The sequence below is a fragment of the Emys orbicularis genome, chromosome 1 (genome assembly GCF_028017835.1).
Source record: "Emys orbicularis isolate rEmyOrb1 chromosome 1, rEmyOrb1.hap1, whole genome shotgun sequence".
In the NCBI taxonomy this organism is placed as follows: Eukaryota; Metazoa; Chordata; order Testudines; family Emydidae; genus Emys; species Emys orbicularis.
In genome coordinates, this window is record NC_088683.1 from 248,121,195 (window position 1) to 248,141,198 (window position 20,004).

A 20,004-nucleotide genomic window follows, 5' to 3' on the forward strand; every position below is an offset into this window, starting at 1 on the left:
TTATGCTAAACAATCTGCTCCATCTTGCATTTAGCTGTGACACTGGGAGTTCCTTTCCTGTAAGGATGAGGCCTTTTCCTGTAGCCATATTGTAGGGCCCAAGGCCTTTGTCTGCAGCCATATTAGGAGAGCAGCAGCCACTAGCTAAGAAGCAGAAAGTCACATCCTCACATTCCATCTAAATTACAATAAAACAATGTAATATCGGGCTGTTCAGAAGGCGATCCTGTCCTAATAGCAGCCACCATAACCAGATAAAGAAACAAAACTTAAGATGGTTAAAGAAAACTTAATTTGATAGCATCCTGTCTGGCAAGAAATCACTATCAATAGTAGTGGTTGTGAAATCCCCACTTCTTTATTGTTTTATCTTTATGGTTCCCACTTCTCGATTGTTTATCTGTATGATCTCTGTCTGGTTCTTTGATTGTTTCTGTCTGTTACATAATTAATTGGCTAGGTATAAATCAATTAAGGTGGTGGGGTATGATTGGTTAAATAATTGTTTTACAATATGTACAATATGTTAGGTTAAAATTGTTTTAGTAATATTTTAATAAAATGATTGGTTAAGGTACAACTAACCAAGACTCAAGTTTCACTATATAAACTTGTCAACTGTCCTAAATGGGCCATCTTGATTATCACTACAAAAGTTCTTTTTCTCCTGCTGATAATAGCTCATCTTAATTAATTAGCCTCTTAGAGTTGGTATGGCAACTTCCACCTTTTCATGTTCTCTGTATATATTGTGACAGGGTCAGGCCAGATGGCTACAAGAGAGTGGTCGAAGGTAGATACATTAGTTCCAGGTTAAGCAGGTCCCTTTTCCCTGGGTAAGATAACAGGGCCTATTCCAGAACACTCAGGAACTTTTTAGAACTAATTAAGGCAGGCAGGCTAATTAGGACACCTGTAGCCAATTGGGAAGCTGTTAGAATTAATTAAGGCTAATCAGGACACCTGGTTTAAAAAGGCTCTCACTCCAGTTAGTGAGGTGTGCATAAGGAGCTGGGAGTGAGAGGATGTGCTGCTGGAGGACTGAGGAGTACAAGCATTAACAGACATCAGGAGGAAGGTCCTGTGGTGAGGACAAAGAAGGTGTTGGGAGGAGGCCATGGGGAAGTAGCCCAGGGAATTGTAGCGGTTGCACAGCTGTTCCAGAAGGCACTCTAGACAGCTGCAGTCCACAGGGCCCTGGGCTGGAACCCGGGGTAGAGGGTGGGCCTAGGTTCCCCCCAAACCTTCCAACTCCTGATCCAACACAGGAGGTTCCATCAGAGGGGAAGGTCTCTGGGCTGTTCCCTGACCCACATGGTGGATCAGCAGAAACTGTGGGGATTGTTCTTATTCTTTTTTTCCCCATATTGGCCAATGATGAGGTTATCTGAGTGAACAGCAGATTTGAGCCACGAAAGTGGCCAAACTGAGGGCTACTGTGAATCTCTGAGGCAAGCAAAATCTGCCAATAAGTGCAGGACCCACCAAGGTAGAGGAGGAACTTTATCACTATATATATCTTGTTACTATATGTTCCATTGTATGCATCTGATGAAGTGGGCTGTAGCCCATGAAAGCTTATGCTCAAATAAATTTGTTAGTCTCTAAGGTGCCACAAGTACTCCTGGTTTTTTTGCGGATACAGACTAACATGGCTGCTACCCTGAAACCTGTCACTATATAAACTGAGGTCCAAAAGGAAATTCTTTGGAACCAACTCCAGGACACAGCCCCAAGATTAGAGCTGCCAGACCTCAACAGCGTGCCAATCACACCGTGCAGAATCTGGAGTTCCCCAGATTACTTGATCCTGACTGGCCAGCAGGAACAGTACGTCTGCCTTATTGGGAGCAGTGAGCCTTGGATGCTTAGTGTGTGCATTCTGTTTTGGTGATTGTTAATAAATAGAGGTTAAGTAGGATATTACTGTGTAAGGCTCCTTCACTGGTAAAAGACCCCATAAATCCCCAAAAGATTAAGCCCTGAGTCCACAGGGAATGGGTGTTTACCTGGAGCCCACGGAGGAGTAGAGCCCGGAGCCCATTGAGGGATAAAGTTAGATGCCTTTTGCCTGGAGATCTAGGAACTGGGAAAGGGTGGGGGTGCCTAAATCAACAGGGTTATGCCTTGAGCTTTAGGAACTAGGTAGAGGTGGAAGCCTTGAGACCTAGGAACTAGGTAAAGGCAGGTGCCCTAGAGTGTGTGTAATAGAGAATTTTGTGCGGGTAACATTTACAGACCTGAAGAATAGCTCCATGTGACTTGAAGGTTTGTCTTTCTCACTAACAAAAGTTGGTCCAATAAAAGATATTACCTCACCTACTTTGTCTCTCTAATATCCTGGGACCGACATGGCTACAACTATACTGCATACATTCCTTTTAACATTGAGTTTTCAACATGCATTGCGTGAATGAGAAACACCAGCATTTTTTACCACTAGGTGGTATATCTATACTTGGGAATTTATTAAGGCCATTCATTTATATTAATAGAACACAGACTAGTTTCCTAAGATTAATGTCTATGTAACTGCGTATAGAAGTGACATCTAAATACACCTAGTTTAACAGGCATTTGTTATTCTTAATGCATCTAAATAAATATGTAAAATCTATTAGCACTGAAGCGCTCATTTCAACTGAATTGTAAAGTAAGCACCATCCAACACACTACATATGCATCACCACTCAGTTAAAACTAGTTCAAGAATTATCACTTAACTAAAATTATGAAAAAAATCACTCAATTTACAATTTATTAAAATGTAATCAGACATAAAATTTCCAATTTGTCAGTGTTAAATATGTCTAGAGCTGGATAAGTAGTTGCCATTAATCCACATAATCTTTATCTGCAAGAAATTTTTTTTTTTCCTGTGATTAATGATCCTTACAGAAAGCATCATTAAAAGAAAGCAGAAGAGGAAAACAGGGCGCTCTAGTCCTGATTTGGGAAAACATCTCTATTCAGACAGCAGCACATGCTTAACTTTAAGCATCTGCTTTCTTGAATAGGGAAATTCTCTGATAGAGTGATAGGGTGACAAAAAATCCTAAAACAGGATCAGGGCCCTGAAAGAGACAGTGCCAAATTCTGTTGTCAGATACATGCATGCAAGCTCCATTGACTTCAGTGGCATACACTGAATTCAACAGGAATTGCATAGGAGTAGCAGAACAGAATCTGCTCCAGGGACATTGGCTCTGTAAACTCTTCAAGAAAAATATTTGTGCTCTTTAACAATTGTTGTTAAATGTTCAATACATGAATTTACACAATGCTAACATACAAACAGAATTTATCATACACAGGTCCCTAATCTGCAGATTTTATCAGATAAAACTCTTATTGAAATTAATGGAGAGTTTTGCCTGGATTAAGGACTGCAAAACCAGATTTGTAATCCTTTTTCTAAACATTTATGAAATCTCAAAAACATACAAGGAGTACATTTTCCAGCATTTACTACAGGTCTCAGTGATAAGTAAGACAAAATTACAGCAAAGCAGCCCAGAAAGATATTTGTTTAAAATGTGCATTTAGATCTATTCTGATGGCTTTATGCATTCTAACACCCTAATCATCAGTGGGAGTTTTACCACTATATTAATGAGATTACCACTCTCACTCGCCAATATTTTTTCATAAGGGACTTTTTAAAAACGCAAATGCATAAAATGCTCTTGCATAGAGACAGGAACAGTGCTTTTCTTCATCACTTTTTAGTTCACAACTCTTATTACTGACAGCAGGACAGAGCTGAGAACAATCACCAAAGAAATTCCTCTATAGTCATCAAGCTCTCTGAGGGGTAATGGGGAACAAATTGCAATAGTAGCAGTGTTTTTCCTGCTGTGCTATTAACATTTAGACACTGGGGGTGATTTTGTTCATTTACAGCAGTTATCAGCTCCACTGTAGCAACACTGCAACATACAAAAGTTAGCATAATGTCAGTCTGATATGATTTACAGAAATGATTGACCTAAATGAGTTTCCAGGCTTCCTTCCATCCAAAGTTGTCCTTTTCATTTATCTCTCTTCATCTATGTAAATAACACATACACATGTGTATTTTCTCTTTGACAGATCAGGTCTATTACCATAATCAAAGAATGCATACAAAATACAAATAAAGTTATGTATGATAGTTAAGGCTACGTTTTAGTAAGTTAAGGCTACCCCTCTTCCCCCCAGGTAAGCACTGCACCCAATCCCCAGCCCTGAGCCCCCCCATACCCAAACTCCTGCTGCTGCGGGGGCCCCAAGACTGCCCCAGCAGCAGCTGGTGCGACTGGCCCAAGGGCTGCCCAAGCTGCTCAGGCGGCTCCCCAGCCAGCCGCACAGGCCGCTGCAGAAGTCACAGAGGTCACGGAATCTGTGACTTCCGTGACCTCTGTGACAAACATGGAGCCTTAATGATAGTATATTCTTGTACTTCAGATTTATAAGAATTTTATTTCTCATAAAGATAAAATTATTTGACAGCAGATCAAAACTCTATTGCTATTGCACTGGGTACCATTTAGCTAGCTGTCTGCAGTAAGCGTGCCTTCCTCTCGGTGGATAACAAGCACAAGGCCCAAGAGGAGTTGAGCTACAGAACATTTTTCTAGCTGCGAGACCTGACTGATGTGTAGAGAGATGTGCTTTTGGTTCATGAATTACTAAGACATCTGGCCTGGGATTTACTGGTGTCAACCCATGGGAACACTGGAAATATGTATTTTTTCTGCTTGAGTCGCATTTTTCTTGTTACTAAAATCACTAACAATAGTGTCTCATCTATCTGCTATTTAAACACAATAGCCTCAGAATCATTCATTAACATTAAAATTCTGGAAAGCACACACACACACACACACACACACACACGTATATTATTCCAAACAGAAGTGAAAATTGCTAAATTATTCTCTTAAAAAATAAAAGCTGTAAAAGAATATTTTAGTTACAAATTTAAACATGCAGCAGTTTGGAAATTATAAAATAAGTCTGTCAATGAAAAGTAATATTAATTTCTATGTTGTAAATGTAACATCAAGCTACCTCATAAAAATGAAACTGTAAGAAGCTGCTCTATCCCTGACACCTTCTTTGTATGGAGTTTGTGCAAGGGTTAATAACTACCTAATTCTTGTGTCATTTAAAAAACCTCAACCATTTACAATGTCCACCTTGCATAATATAAATTACTTTCTTCTTACTTTGTTTCAATGTACATAGAAGTACAAGATGATTCACATTGCTAGTGTAGAAAAAGTTGTATAAGATATGAAAAATAGTATGTGACCGTGTCATTGCACATGCAATCTTGGTTTTTGTCACTGTATGTCTTGAATGTAATACAGAATCTGGAATTTGATTCCATTGAAAGTAAACTAGATGTAGTATCTAAAAACATACGAGTTGGAGAGAAAAATATAATCTGTTGAAATAAGTACACTTCTACCCCAATGTAACGCTGTCCTCGGGAGCCAAAAAGTCTTACCACGTTATAGGTGAAACCGCATTATATCGAACTTGCTTTGATCCGCCAGAGCGCGTAGCCGTGCCCCCCTGGAGCGCTGCTTTACCGCGTTATATCTGAATTCGTGTTATATCGGGGTAGAGCTGTATTAATGAAATCCAACACAATCTGATTGCTGTGAAAACCTAAGAAAAAGCACTGTGACTCTCATTGGTGTGGTAATTAAAGATAGTAACAACTTCCCTAGGCAGAAATGCATTATTTATTACTGATATTCTAAAAAAAAGCTTCAATCAGGATTATAGCCCATTGTGATGAAACCTTAGAAAATTTTTCTTGAAGCCTAATGTCCTGGGTTTTCTTGAAAATCATAAAAAGGAAGATTTGTACAAATCTTCCATGTCAACACTTTTAACTTCTATTTGTGATTTTAATCTTCCCCTTTCCATACTTAAACTGTTTAATCTCTAACAGCAGTTCTTCATCTCTTCTATTTGCAAAATCATGTGCTGATTGTACCCTGTTTGATCAGCTGTTGATTGCACAAGGCTCATAAATCAGGTCAGGAAATAGAAGTAATCTTTTCTAGCAAAATAAAAACAATGTGTATTTTCTAACATGTTTCAAAAATCTATGCTGGTACAGAGAATTAATTATTGTTTCTCTGAGCTAAAGTTCTGTCTTTAGGCTTCTGCCTTATGTCCTTTCAAATTTTATGTACTTATAAAATGTGCTTATTTTACACTTTTGATGAAGACAAGGCTTTCCTTTCTTCACAGCTGGCTTGTAAAGATACTAAAGAGCTTGATACTGAAGAGGAGCATGAACATCACTTGTTTTATATTCTATATTGAGAAAGGAAATATTTCCCTTAAATTAAAATTCTCTATCAACGGGTGATACTTACTGAACATGTGTCATTTAATTTAATTAAACTACAACTTGATTTTTTTAGAGCCTGTTGTTGTATAACTTACAGTTGCACTTTAACTTAGTTGGAAAAAGTATTACTTTTTTTTTCTGTCTTGTTTTTATGTGCCTAGTGAACTGTTTGGTCTATTTATAAAATCCTGGGGGTGAAAATCTGGCCCCACTGAAGTCAATGAGAGTTTTGCCACTGACTTCAATGGCGCCAGGATTTCCCCCTTAGTGGTTTTTCAGGACTCCAAGTAGCTGCTTTGTTATCATGGTTGTAGTAGTTATTTAGGTTATAGTATGTGTTTTGTCTCTCTATATACAGATTTTTAAACAACTCAGGTTTTAATAATCTTCTCTTACTGATTGATGTTTAAATGATTTTTAAAAATAAAAAAAGGAACATTCTATAGAATATCAGATTACACGTATGTTAAAATGTGGTATTCTTCTTAGAAATCACCATAGCAGGCTTACTGTTATTTTACATTCTTCTAAAACACCATTTTTTCTCCTTTTAGTGATTGTGCACATATACATATTGCTGTGGGTGACTCACCAGCAGTTTTCTTATGAGTGCTAGGACTTTGGATTATCTGAAGAGAGATTGATTTGCCAAAGCAGGAATCATCCCAGAAAGCTTGAGTAATAGTGTTGTATCTAGAGAAGCTATGTACAGACAAGCATATTGCTGCTTTGCAAATGTCCACTTCAGGAATGTTGCTCAAAAAAGGCTGATAAAGTGGAATGAGCGCTAGCGGAGTGGGCCATTATTATGGTGGAGGATGGACTTTAGCAAGATCGTAGCAAGCTTGATACAGTCATAGAATCATAGAATAGCAGGGTTGGAAGGGACCTCAGGAGGTCATCTAGTCCAACCCCCTGCTCAAAGCAGGACCAATCCCTAACTAAATCATCCCAGCCAGGGCTTTGTCAAGCCTGACCTTAAAAACCTCTAAAGAAGGAGATTCCACCATCTCCCTAGGTAACCCATTGCAGTGCTTCACCACCCTCCTAGTGAAAAAGTTTTTCCTAATATCCAACCTAAACCTCCCCCACTGCAACTTGAGACCATTACTCCTTGTTCTGTCATCAGGTACCACTGAGAACAGTCTAGATCCATCCTCTTTGGAACCCCCTTTCAGGTAGTTGAAAGCAGCTATCAAATCCCCCAGCTATCAAATCCCTATCAAAAATCCAGTGTAAAATACAATGAGCTGGAACAGGTTCCCTTTTGATCCTTTCAGCATAGACTTCAAAGAGTCCGGCAGAGGATTTGAAAGACTTTTTGTGGTCGAGGTAAAATGCCAGAGCCCTCCAAACATCCAAGGTGTGAAGCTTTTCTTTGGCCTTGTAGCAATGACATTTTGAAAAGAACAGCGGGAGATGAATACTCTCATTAAGGTGCAATGCTGATACTACCTTAGGCAAAAACTTGCGGTGTGGCCTAAGATTCTTATCTCCCAGCTATATTGGAGGTGGGTAGGAGTTCACAGACACTTGGGACGGAGTACAGCTCTGCCGAACCCGGCGTCCTCCCTGGTTTGGGAGACAATCACATAATGTGAGGTAAACGTGTGAACCGAAGACGATGTGGCAGCCCTACAAATATCCTGGATGGGGACATGTGCCAAAAATGCAGCCAATGAGGCTTGTGCCCTAGTTGAGTGTGCCACCCTCACAACTGGCGACAGGGAGACTCCCGCCAGGTCGTAACAGGTATGAATACACGAGGTGATCCAGTTGGAGAGCTGCTGAGTGGAGATCAGCCAACCTCTCATGCATTCGGCCGAGGCGATGAACAGCTGCGAGGACTTCCTGAACGGCTTTGTACATTCCAGGTAAAAAGCCAGGGCCCGTCTCACATCCAGCATGTGGAGGTGGCGCTCCTCACCGGATGTGTGGGATTTGGGACAGAGCACCGGCAGGAAAATGTCCTGACCCATATGGCAGGCAGAGACCACCTTGTGGAGGAATGAAGGATGTGGTCGGAGCTAGACCTTATCCTTATGGAACACTGTGTATGGGGGGTCAGAGGTCAGGACCTTGACATTTATATGCAGGGCAAGGCCCTGCGCAGACCACAGACCTTGGGTCTGAACGTTTCCCACATGGGCTCCCTACCCCAGGTCCGACGCGTCGGACACCAGCTCCATGGACGAGGGTCGGCCCCTGAACAGGACCCCGTGGAGCATGTTCCCCTGGGAGGACCACCATTGCAGAGAGGCGATCACCGGTTTGGGCACACTGAGGACTTTGTCCATCCTGTCTCTGAACTGGGAGAACACGGAGGCCAACCAGAGCTGGAGGCCAACCAGAGCTGGAGGGGCCGCATCATGAGTCTGGCGTGGCAAACCACATACGTACACGCTGACATATGACCCAGGAGCTGGAGGCACGCTCTGGCTGTGGTCCCGGGGAACCTTGTGACTGTGCTGATGAACTCCCTTAGGGTTTCGAACCTGTCCACTGGGAGGGAGGCCCTGGCTGACGTCGCGTCCAGAATTACCCCAATGAACTCTCTGCGCTGCACTAGGACTAACGTGGACTTGGTGTCGTTTACCAACAGGCCCAGAGTGGCACATGTGGACAGGAGGAGTGGCAAGTGATCCCGCACCTGCGACCTGGAGCTGCCCTTCACCAGCCAGTCGTCGAGACAGGGGAAGATCTGGACCACTCCCCCCCCCCGATGTCTGAGGTAGGCCGCTACCACAGACATACACTTTGTGAATACCCTGGGAGCAGTGGACAGGCCAAACGGGAGGACAACAAATTGGTAGTGCTCCTGCCCGACCGTGAAACAGAGGAAACGCCTGTGGCCCTCAAATATATGAACGTGGAACTAGGTGTCCTGCAGATCGAGGGCAGCGTACCAGTTCCCGGGATCCAGAGAGGGGATGATGGAAGCCAGAGAGACCATGCGAAACTTGCGCTTTACCATGTATTGGTTCAGGCCTTGCAGGTCCAGGATGGGCCTGAGCCCGCTTTTGGGATAGGGAAGTAGCGGGAGTAGAACCCCTTGTGTCTGAACTCTGCTGGTACCACTGCCACCGCTCCTGGGCCAAGGAGCTGCCTCACCTCCTGTTCGAGCAGGGTCTCGTGAGAGGGGTCCCTGAAGAGGGACAGGGATGGAGGGTGAGTGGGTGGAGTAGAGATAAATTGGAGGGCGTAGCCCTGGAAGATGGTGTTGAGGACCCATCGGTCCGAGGTCAGCTGCGACCACTCCAGGAGAAAAGCACACAACTGGTTGGAGAAGGGAAGCTTTATTGGATCCCTGGTATGAGCTGATAAGTCGCCCCCGGGCATCCCGCCAAAACTGACGCTTTCCTGCTTGTTTACCCTTGGAGGGCCCAGGTTGGAGTGCAGACCGGGATTGCTGCTGCGGACATTTTTTATAGTCCCTTGACTTTTTATAAGGGGGCTCATATTTAGAGTGGGTGGCCTGGGTGGGAGCCTGCTGCGGTTTAAACTTGATCCTGGCCGGGGCCGGGACATAGAGGCCAAGGGTCTTTAGAGTTGTGCAGGAATCTTTCAGGTCGTGCAATTTCACGTCCATCTGTTCTGCAAACAGGGCCTTGCCATCGAAGGAAGGTCCTGTAAGGAGTTCTGCACCTCACTGGACAACCCAGACAGCAGGAGTCATAATGCCTTTCTCATGGACACCCCAGAGGCCACAGACCTTGCAGCCATATCTGTGGCATCCGAGGCTGCCTGGCGGCAGCCGTACCCTCCTCCACCAGAGCCTTGAACTCTTTTTTTTTGGTCATCCTCTTGGAGGGAGTCCTTGAATTTGGGCAGAGAGCCCCACAAATTGAACTCGTATCTCCCCAGCAGGGCTTGGTGGCTCGCCACCATCAGTTGGAAACTCGAGGACAAATAAACCTCTCTACTGAATAGATCTAGTCTCCTCGAGTCCTTATTCTTAAGAGTAGGGGCTGGTTGGCCTTGCTTCTCCCTGTGGTTGACCGACTCAACCACTAGGGAGTTGGGGGCAGGGTGGGTGTACAGGTATTCATGCCCCTTGGCAGGCATGAAGTACTTCCGTTCTGCCCTCTTAGAGATGCGGGGCAAGGAAGCCGGGGTTTGCCACAAGGCGTTTGAAATCTTTGCCACCCCTTCATGGAGTGGGAGAGCCACCCTGCCCGGTGCCGAAGCCAAGAGAACATTGAAGAGGGAGTCCAAGGGTTCCTCCACCTCCTCGGCTTGAAGGTTGATGCTTGATGCCACCCTTTTCAACAGTTCCTGGTGGGCTTTAGAGTCCTCCTGCGGGACAAGCGGAGGAGGGGCTGTGATTGTCTCATTCGGGGAGGATGAGGATAGGGGTGCGGTACTCTGCATCCCCACCAGTGCCGCAGGTCCCACCACTTGGTCCCACTCCGCGTGCAGAACCGGGGATGAACGCTCCACCGACTCCTTCTTGGGAGGTTGAGAAAGGGAGGCCAACGGTCTCTCTGAGGCTCCAGCCACCAAGAGAGCCACAACTGGGGGCTGCATCGGGGGCCACGGGGCCCATTGGTACCATGGTGCTAGCCAAGGAGCCCGGTGCCACTGCACCTGCTATGGCACCGGCGGAGCAGGCTGTTCAGCCTGACTAGCCTGGCCCATTGACTGACGACTGCGAAGGGAGGCCGGGCTGGCATACAATCTGCTGCTATCCCGGGACCGGGACGAGCGGTGGCGGCGGGAATGGTGCCGACCATGAGACCGTGATCCCGGGACGGAGGAGCGGGAGTACCGCTGGTAGCAGCTGCTCCACAACCGGCTCCAACAGGCGGATCCGCGACGGCAAGGTGCCGGTGATCGATGCCTGGGACCGCGGGAGCGGTGTCGCGGCGGGGACCTCGAGCGAGATGAAGAATGGGAACGGCATCGATGTCCATACCGCGAAGGGCTACGGTAGCCTCTCGGAGACAAGGACCTCCAGTGCCGTCTGTCCCGGTCTTGACAGGGCACGCTCTCCTTGCGAAGTCTATGGTCCCTCGAGGCGGAGCGGTGCCTGGAACCCCTGCCAGTCAGTACCCAGTCAGACAACCTGGTGGGGGTCAACAGGGAGCGGCGTGCATGGCACATGGGGCAGTCGCTGAGCAGGGAATGGCGTCGGGAACCTTCCTTAGACCGTGAACGGTATTGTCCAGGCGGCGACTGCGGGGATCTGAGCAGCGGCTTGCCTCTGGACCGGGGAGCCAACAGCTGCAGTGTCCCTGGTACCGGCAGAGACAAAGTCTCGGGCCGCTTGCAGGGTCTCCGGCGTGGAGGGCACCCAAACATCTGGGGAGGTAGTCTCAGAATGGGCTGGGCTACTCCGCTCAACTTGAGCAGGGAGCGGTGCCAGCTGGTGGAAGGCACCGAAGGGTCGCCGCGCACCGATGCTGCGGTGCTTGGTGCCGACTCGGAGCAGCGCAACAGTGTCGGGGTCAGGGCCGACTCCATCAAAATGGCTCAGAGCTGAATGTCCCGTTCCTTCTTGGTCCGAGGTTTGAAGGATCTGCAAATCTTGCAGCAATCGCTGAGATGGGTTTCCCCCAGACAGTGTAAACAGTCTGCATGCAGATCACTCACAGGCATCGGCCGCTTGCAAGTGTCGCACGACTTAAAGCCCGGGGCATGCCCCGACCCAGGTGCACTAAACTAACTCTAAACCAGGGGTCGGCAACCTCTGGCACGCGGCTCATCAGGGTAAGCACCCTGGCGGGCCGGGCCAATTTGTTTACCTGCCACGTCCGCAGGTTTGGCCGATCGCGGCTCCCACTGGCCGTGGTTCGCCGCTCCAGGCCAATGGGGGCTGCGGGAAGCGGCGCGGGCCGATGGATGTGCTGACCGCGGCCAGTGGGAGCCGCGATCGGCTGAACCTGTGGATGCGGCAGGTAAACAAACTGGCCCGGCCCGCCAGGGTGCTTATCCTGGCGAGCCGCATGCCAGAGGTTGCCGACCCCTGCTCTAAACTAAACTACTTCTAACTTCAGGTACTACTAACTATGAATTTACAGAGTCCAAGAGGGAAGCTGCAGCAAAGCTGGAGCAGAGCAGTTCCGACGCACCTTCACTGGCAACAAGAAGGAACTGATGGTGGGGGGAGCGCGCAGCGCCCCTTATACTGCGCCATAGTGGCACCACTCCAGGGGTTGCTAGGGGCACTCCCCTAGAGGTACTGCTAGGGGAAAAGCTTCCGGCACCAGTGCACGTGGTGAGCACGCACACCTATTGTGGAATGCACATGCGCAATCACTTGAAGAAGAAAAGGGGTATCTATATTCTCTTACAAAGTGTTAGAGCCTAAAGAAAGGAAATGTATCTTTGACACAACAATTACAGTGATAGAATTGTCAAGCGTTTAAAGCTACTTTTAAATGTGACTGTCATTTTTAGTTCAAAAAAGTGCATTTGGACAACAAGTAGCATATATCAAAATAGCCAAAGTGGACTTCAATAGCCTAGTAACAACTTAAAGTGACTGCATCTTTTTGTAATCTTAAAAGTGTGATCTATTTTGAGGGTCTTAACATCCAGAATTAATGATGGATTTATTTCTGCAAACAATCCACAAAATGTTGATGTCCGATTTCCTATCAAGAATAAAACTAGTGAATTCACAGTACAGCACTGAAATAGAGAGATGTGTGAAGAAGCACATCAGAGATTGCAAAGATGACAGTGGGATTCTAGCTTACTATATAGGGGGTTCAGTGCTCTGGATGAGGAACTTCAGTTGTAAGAACTGTTATCGAAATGGAAAACTAGTTTCAGAGTCTTGTTCAGTTCACTCCATCCCTGTTGTAGTATGGTTGGCTTAGGACAAGAAACATCCGCTGAACTGCTGAAGTTATGAAGAGATAAAATAAACAGTTGGGTTTCCGTGTGTTCAGTTATGCTCTTACATTTTCTTATGCTTTATCCTTGCTAAAGAACAATTTTTCTGATTCTCAGAAGTATGGAGTTTTAAAGAAAGGGATCAAAAGTTTATAGCTAACCAAACAAATTACTACAGAAACGGTAAATTCAGCATAGTAAAATGTTTTACATGGAAAAATACATTATGGGAACAAGTAATTGCTGTGTTATGCTGTTACAGAAGCACCATTCATTTGGTCAGATTTGTAGTCATTATTTCCATTAGAAAGCTCATATATCAGGATTTTACTAACATAGCTAGCTACTAACCAGTAACTCTGGGGTGGAGCTTGGCAGACAAGGTTTCATTCAGGTTCAGAAGGCTTTTTTCATTGGTTTCAAGAATCACAGACAAAGTGAAGACATGCATACTAAACGTCATCAAGTTCCCTCCCCACACAAATCCAGATTGTTCCCAAAAGTATACTTTCTAGTGTTTATCTAGTTTAGTTTTATTCCACATCCTACTACATCTCACCATCAGGAAGGTTTTCCTGATATTCAGCCTAAGTTTTCCCTTTCTTAATTCAACCCATTACTCCCAGTTATAACCTTTGTGTACTTCAGTAAATCATTCCTCTCCCTCATTGGTGTTTAGAGCCATGATATATCTGCAAACTTATTTCTCCACCTACTTGTCACTTGGCCTAAATCTGCTGCCTTTAAAGTCAATACTGAGTGCTTTTGAAAATCCCACCACTTAAGTGCATCATATCCCTGACAATTCTTAACAGTAGTAACTCTCCCAAATCTTCTGACAATTCAAGAAAGGTAAAAACTGATATGTGTGGACTTTGGGTAATGATATAAGAGCCCAAATAACATTTCAATATTTATTAGAAATTGAGAAAATGGCCTCACGTCAGATGAAAAACTACTTAGACTTAAAATGTTATACCAGTCCCGTCAGTGAACTTCCTTTGAGAAAGCAGGAGAATCCGAGATGTTCATTTTCTTCAGAAAGTGAATTATCTTCATTGAATAGAGATTATTAAAGTCATGTAATCCTCATCTCTTTTGAATGTTACTAGCACCCGAGACATGGCAGTACTGAGAATAGGCTTATATTAGCCATTTGGCCAATTACAAAAGAATGGACACATTCTCCCTTTCTTTGCACAAATGACTGGCACTTTCTCTCCCTCAACCAGTGATGAGCTGCTAAAATCTTAACAACCGGTTCCCTATAAAAAGTTCTGATTTAAGGGATGTGCCACAGTATGTATTTTTTGTACCAATAGGGTTACCATATGTCCGTATTTTCCTGGGAGCAATTTTAAAAATTCCGCCCGGACGGCGATTTAAGAACCAAAAAGCCTGACATCTCCAGGAAAATACGGATGTATGTTAACCCTACCTAAAGTTCTTTTTTAAAAAGATGGGTCTGAACTAGAAATGAGCTCCGTTTCACATGTGTGGGTCCCCGCCACTCCCTGGGGGTGTGCTAGGGTGACCAGATGTCCCGATTTTATAGGGACAGTCTCGATTTTTGGGTCTTTTTCTTATATAGGCTCCTATTAGCCCCCACCCCCTGTCCCGATTTTTCACACTTGCTGTCTGGTCGCCCTAGGGTGTGCATCTGTGTGGGTCCCAGCTGCTCCCTGCCCCCCTCATTGAAGCAGGAGTGCAGGGTTACTGCTCTGGGAACTGCAGGGCACCAGTGGACGTGGGGCTGGCTGCAGACAGGGGCGTGGGGCAGGGTTAGCTGGAGGCAGGGGGTGCGACATGGGCTGGCTGCGGGCAGGGGGGTGTAGCAGGGGCTGGCTGCGGGCAGGGGATGGCTGCGGGCAGCGTGGTGGGTACTCACATGGGGAGAGCAGCTGGGAGCAGCAGGACGCAGGCCAAGCCCAGCAGAGCAGCCAGGGACCCACCAGGGGCCAGAGGTCCGAGGAGCAGCAGCAGCAACAGGGCCAGGAGGCAGCCCATATGGCTCCCTCAGCGCAGCGCCCCCCAGCGGCCGGGAGGAGAAATTACACTCTTCCCGGCCGGAGCCCATCAAAGCTTCCCTCGCAGGGAAGCCAGTTAACAAGCGGTTCTAAAACCGCTTCAAAATTTAACAACCGGTTCGTGCGAACCGGCTCCAGCTCACCACTGCCCTCAACACGATAAACTGAGGTGACACTCTTCAGCAAATATATTGTGTAAGTCATGTCCATTTTTGAGGCACAAAGTTTACTTATGACATTTCCTAGCAAGTTTAGAGCATTTGTCAAAACTGCCAGGTTGCTTCTGGCACATCCTAATAAAACAAGCATCTAACCAAAATAAAAATTAACTAGTTCCACCCCCTTTCCCTGAAATTCATATCTACAAAAGTATGCACTTTTTTTTTCAAAAATGGATAAGTAAAAACACAAACAATATTGTTCATTTCAATGTAACTTTGAAACAGAAACTTTGAAGTTGATCAAAAACCTACCACTGAATGTACACTCTCCAGCTGAAAGGTGTCTATTTCATATTATTGCCAGAGGTAAAAGGTATTGACTTTTATATGATAAGGTGGGGTGTATGTACCCCCTTTAAGGTACATTCCATGCAGGCCTAACAACTACACTGGAAGAAAAGACTTTTATAAGCAACTGAAGAGTACTGTAATTTTTAATTCTTTCACCTCTCAAGTGATCTGCATTTCACTGGTCAGAATAATTGGAGCAAAAATTACAATGTGGGGAAAATACTAAACTCAATGAATCTGAGATCTTCAAGATCGGTTAAGGTGATGACTCAGTCTTCAGCTTGCTGCCAATCCATGGAAGAAGTTGACCAACTGGGTTCACTTCAAGAAGGCAGAAAGAGCAGCTTGACAGCCTGAGATATCCTCCACAAGGAAAGTATCTAGTGAGATTACTCCAACAGTAGTTGTTACCACTGCAAGGCACTGGGTCTGCAGAAGTGGGGCAGCAGAAAGGCACAATGTGCATGAAAGGAGAATATAAGGGGAATATAAAGATACCCTAAACAAAAAATTTCTTTCTGAAGTCTTGGGCTAGTGTACAAGGGGAAAAGAAAATAAGCAAACAAAAGAGACTCCAACATAACTAAAAGAGAGGACATTGGCAACTTAGCAAAACTAAAATTACTCTGTTAAAAAATAAAAGCAAAAGTAGTATTTCCTTGCCTTAGCTGGCCTAAAGGTTAATAAATAGAAGAGGTCACTTTCACTCCTCTGTGTGACTGTAGCAAATCATAAATTCAAGCACAGATGCAGATAAAAAACCCACACACATCAAGTTTGAGTAAGATAAAGGGCTTGAAAAAAAGTCACCTTCAACCGACTGGAACAGACTCAATTTGGCAGTCTTTTTAACTGCTGGCAGGGTACTGGCTGTGGTGTTATACTTCTGGAGAAGGTTACAAAAATAGATTTTGTAGCAAAATACTCTAAATAAAATATAGAGTCAACTACAACGAACAAAGTTGATTGAAGCACATTTTAAACTGAACTGCAAAGTATCCATTTCATTTGATACCTTGTATGAAATTACTTTTTCATTATGTTTAATTTATTATTTCCTCAATTCTATCCTCAAGCATACTTGCTCAGCAAGCATCTTTAGCTGTGAGACCAAAAGACAAGTGATTACTAACCTTTCTACGTTGACTGGTTTGTCAAATTTAAATAGGATATAATCCCCAGCAATGGGTGTAACAGCCCAGAAAAAATCCTCTCCCATATAGGTTTTTTCCAGTGTATGTCCTTGGTAGACTTTTAAAGATGTAGAAACTTCCGCGGGTGGATTCACATGAATTTTATGTAATAATGGTTTCAGGAAGTCTTTATCCTAATTGAAAGAAAGACAAACATGCTATCAAGCTGGTCAGGCAGTCTCTTTTCCTTAGTGGCTAATTTTGCTAGTACTTAAAAGCAAATGGAAAACAAAGGGCAACTAATGTATTATCCATTTTTTCCATTGTACATCTCAAACCCTGTATTGATTAATTAAAAGGTCACAGTATTACAGATAAAAGGTTAGAGATTTAAAATGAGAGACTATATGCAGAAGTTGTATAAAAATATATGAGTTGAGCTGGACATTCTTCTATTCTATGGTAGCAAGCTTTAATCAGGCTTAATTCCAACTAGAGTATAATATAGTATACTTGAAAATGCTAAACTATAGCAAAAAGTTAATTTTCTCATCTGATGAAAAATCACTTATCAATCCTGTCTGATCTGGAAGGGCAGGGAAGTTTTAGCTACTAACCGTGAGTTTCTGGATCTTTCCTGCTAGGGAGGAGTGCAGTCCAACATGTTGGAAAAGGGAAGGCCTGAAGCGTATTCGTAGATTAGATTTCTGTCTGTCACAATGTTTCTTAAAATAAAATCAAGAAAACCTCACATTAGCAAAGATAATAAAGAAAGATCAGTGAGTTTTTATTGAAATTGTATGATAATCTATGATTCATGAACCAAAACAAATTACAAGAAACCGGAACTATATACTTCATTCCTGATGCTATCTTCTTTCATTGCCTAAGAGCACCATTGGGCTATTCATTCTGGTTAAAATTTACTCCTCTCCTCCTCCTGCAAAAAGCCTGAGTAAATGGGCTCTGTACAGAGGAACTACATGAGAAATTATCTACCAATCAGTAGGTGGGTGCAGGGCAGCCTGTAACCCTACCACAACTACTTCTCCAGTCAAACAGGTAATTTCTGTACAGCCTCCATATGATGATATGTGACCAGTAAGTCTGTATAGTCTCAGACGAAATGCTCTCCTCTCTCCCCTTTACACCCTGTGACAATACTAATGGGGCTCTCCTGTTGATCCACCCTATCTAGCTGGTATTGGACCTGAGTAAGCTGCCGAGTAAATTCTGCTCACTCATTGTTGTACGTGGGGCTTGTTAACGCTACAGGGATATAAGGAAGGTCGAATTAATGGCATCTGCAGGAAACCTTAGAAACATCAAACTTGGGCAGAAAACTCAGGTTGAGATTTATGTTGTTTAATTCTTGTTTCTAGTACCAGTAAATCCAATTCTCAAGTATGGTATAAATCTGGACTATACTCTGACTACAAGTATTCTGTTCAGAGCAATCTGCTCACATGCCCCATATTCTCCATCTATACTGGTCTACGTGCCAACTGTGCCATGCACATAGACCCTTTTATATAATCTCTCAACAGCTGCCCTGCCCATGCAGCAGAACTGAAGTGGTTCAGCTACACTTGGCCCCTTCACTGATGTGTGAATTTTACCCCTAGAGTTTTCATACACAAAAACCTCAGCCAAAAAAAGCAGTGTGTAAAGTTAACATGGAAACACTCTGCAGGCAAACACACAAGCAGAATAGCACCCCAGAGATAAAGCTTTTGTACCCCATATTGTAGCCATCATTCTTTTGGTTAATGAGACTTGGATGAGATTTTTAATTGAACTAGTCAATACTGCTTCTTCACTGGACAGAGAGCTTTCTGTGTCGCTACATAAGACACTCCCTATAGGGCTACAAGAACTACCTCCACAGGAATGTGGTAGTCTGAAGATGAAGAAACCCTGGGTGAAATCCTGGCCTACTGAAGTCAATGGAAAAACTTTCATTGACTTCAAAAGGACCAGGAATTTACTCCGAGACTGTATATTCAATGAAGGACTCCTTCACTGAAGTATTGAGCACTACCATTAAGCTACTGGGATGAACCTTTATAATTATTTTCAAAAATTAAAGTGGACTCAAATAATTTTGCTGCAGAATGTTAAATATAGCTAGTGCAACTGCTAGTTATTTTAGGACTTCTAGGCACAAAAAATGCTGACCTCTGTTTTCCCCAAAAAATGCATTTCTAAGCCTCCCAAATCTGAAACATTAAGAAATCTAAGAAAGCCATTTTTTTGATCTCTGAGGTCTCCAAAACTTTCTCTCAGATTCAGATCTAACCATAGACTGAGATTTGTATTGGGATATGAACGAACCAGGAAAAGAATCAGCACATCACATACTACTATTTAGATTCACAGAAAATAAAGCTTTTTTATCAAGAAGCGACATTAAAAGCTACATAATAAAAATTGAACTTACTGCATCTTTTTCAGGGTTGCAGACTTTCACCCAGAGTATATGATCTAAGAGCCAATCAATAGGTTTCTCCTTATAAAACATAAATATGAACTCTACAATAAGAGTGATATCTGGAGATTGGAACATTTTACCTGTAAAGATATTATTCTAAATTAATAATAGTTATTCTGAAACCACTCTTTTGAGATCACAAGCCTAGAGACCATATTGTTTGTGCTAAGGCAAGTTGTATTACCATCTCACAATTGGAAATCCCAGCTGATATCACAAATTTCAACAAGTTGAGCAAAACTGTATAAACAGGAAAACTTCACAAAACAGCTCTTTACAATATTACAACTCCCAACATCATTAAAATACTCAACTTGCATAATAAAACACAAATCAATATAAATACGGAATTTTTCAACAATTCCAAGAACAGAGAACTTTAGAATACAAAAGTCAAACTTAAAATAGGACCAGATTTCTGTAAACAATTAGCAATACAACACTGAAGATTATTTCTCCATATTAAAAATATTAATTTTGTGTTTCTATAGAGAAGAGGGCAAATGAGAGTGTGGGATTCAAAAAAGGTATACAGTGGAAAATTTACTATTACCTATTATGACCTTCTATTAGTTTATTAGTCCATTAGAGTCTCAGTATATTTTAACTCTATTGTAAATTACACTATTCTGACTGCATAGTATTT

At 43.6% G+C, this 20,004-nt stretch overlaps 1 protein-coding gene across 1 annotated transcript in view; it reads right to left on the minus strand.

Moving 5' to 3' along the window:
• MGAT4A (alpha-1,3-mannosyl-glycoprotein 4-beta-N-acetylglucosaminyltransferase A) overlaps positions 1 to 20,004 on the minus strand; it is a 142,317-nt gene that overhangs the window by 12,610 nt on the left and 109,703 nt on the right. The window contains exons 10-12 of the mRNA XM_065408858.1: positions 19,308 to 19,438; positions 17,485 to 17,592; positions 16,868 to 17,061 (exon numbers count right to left, since the gene is read on the minus strand). Coding sequence (XP_065264930.1) covers positions 16,868 to 17,061; positions 17,485 to 17,592; positions 19,308 to 19,438 — 433 coding nt within the window. The remainder of the gene's footprint in view (positions 1 to 16,867; positions 17,062 to 17,484; positions 17,593 to 19,307; positions 19,439 to 20,004) is intronic.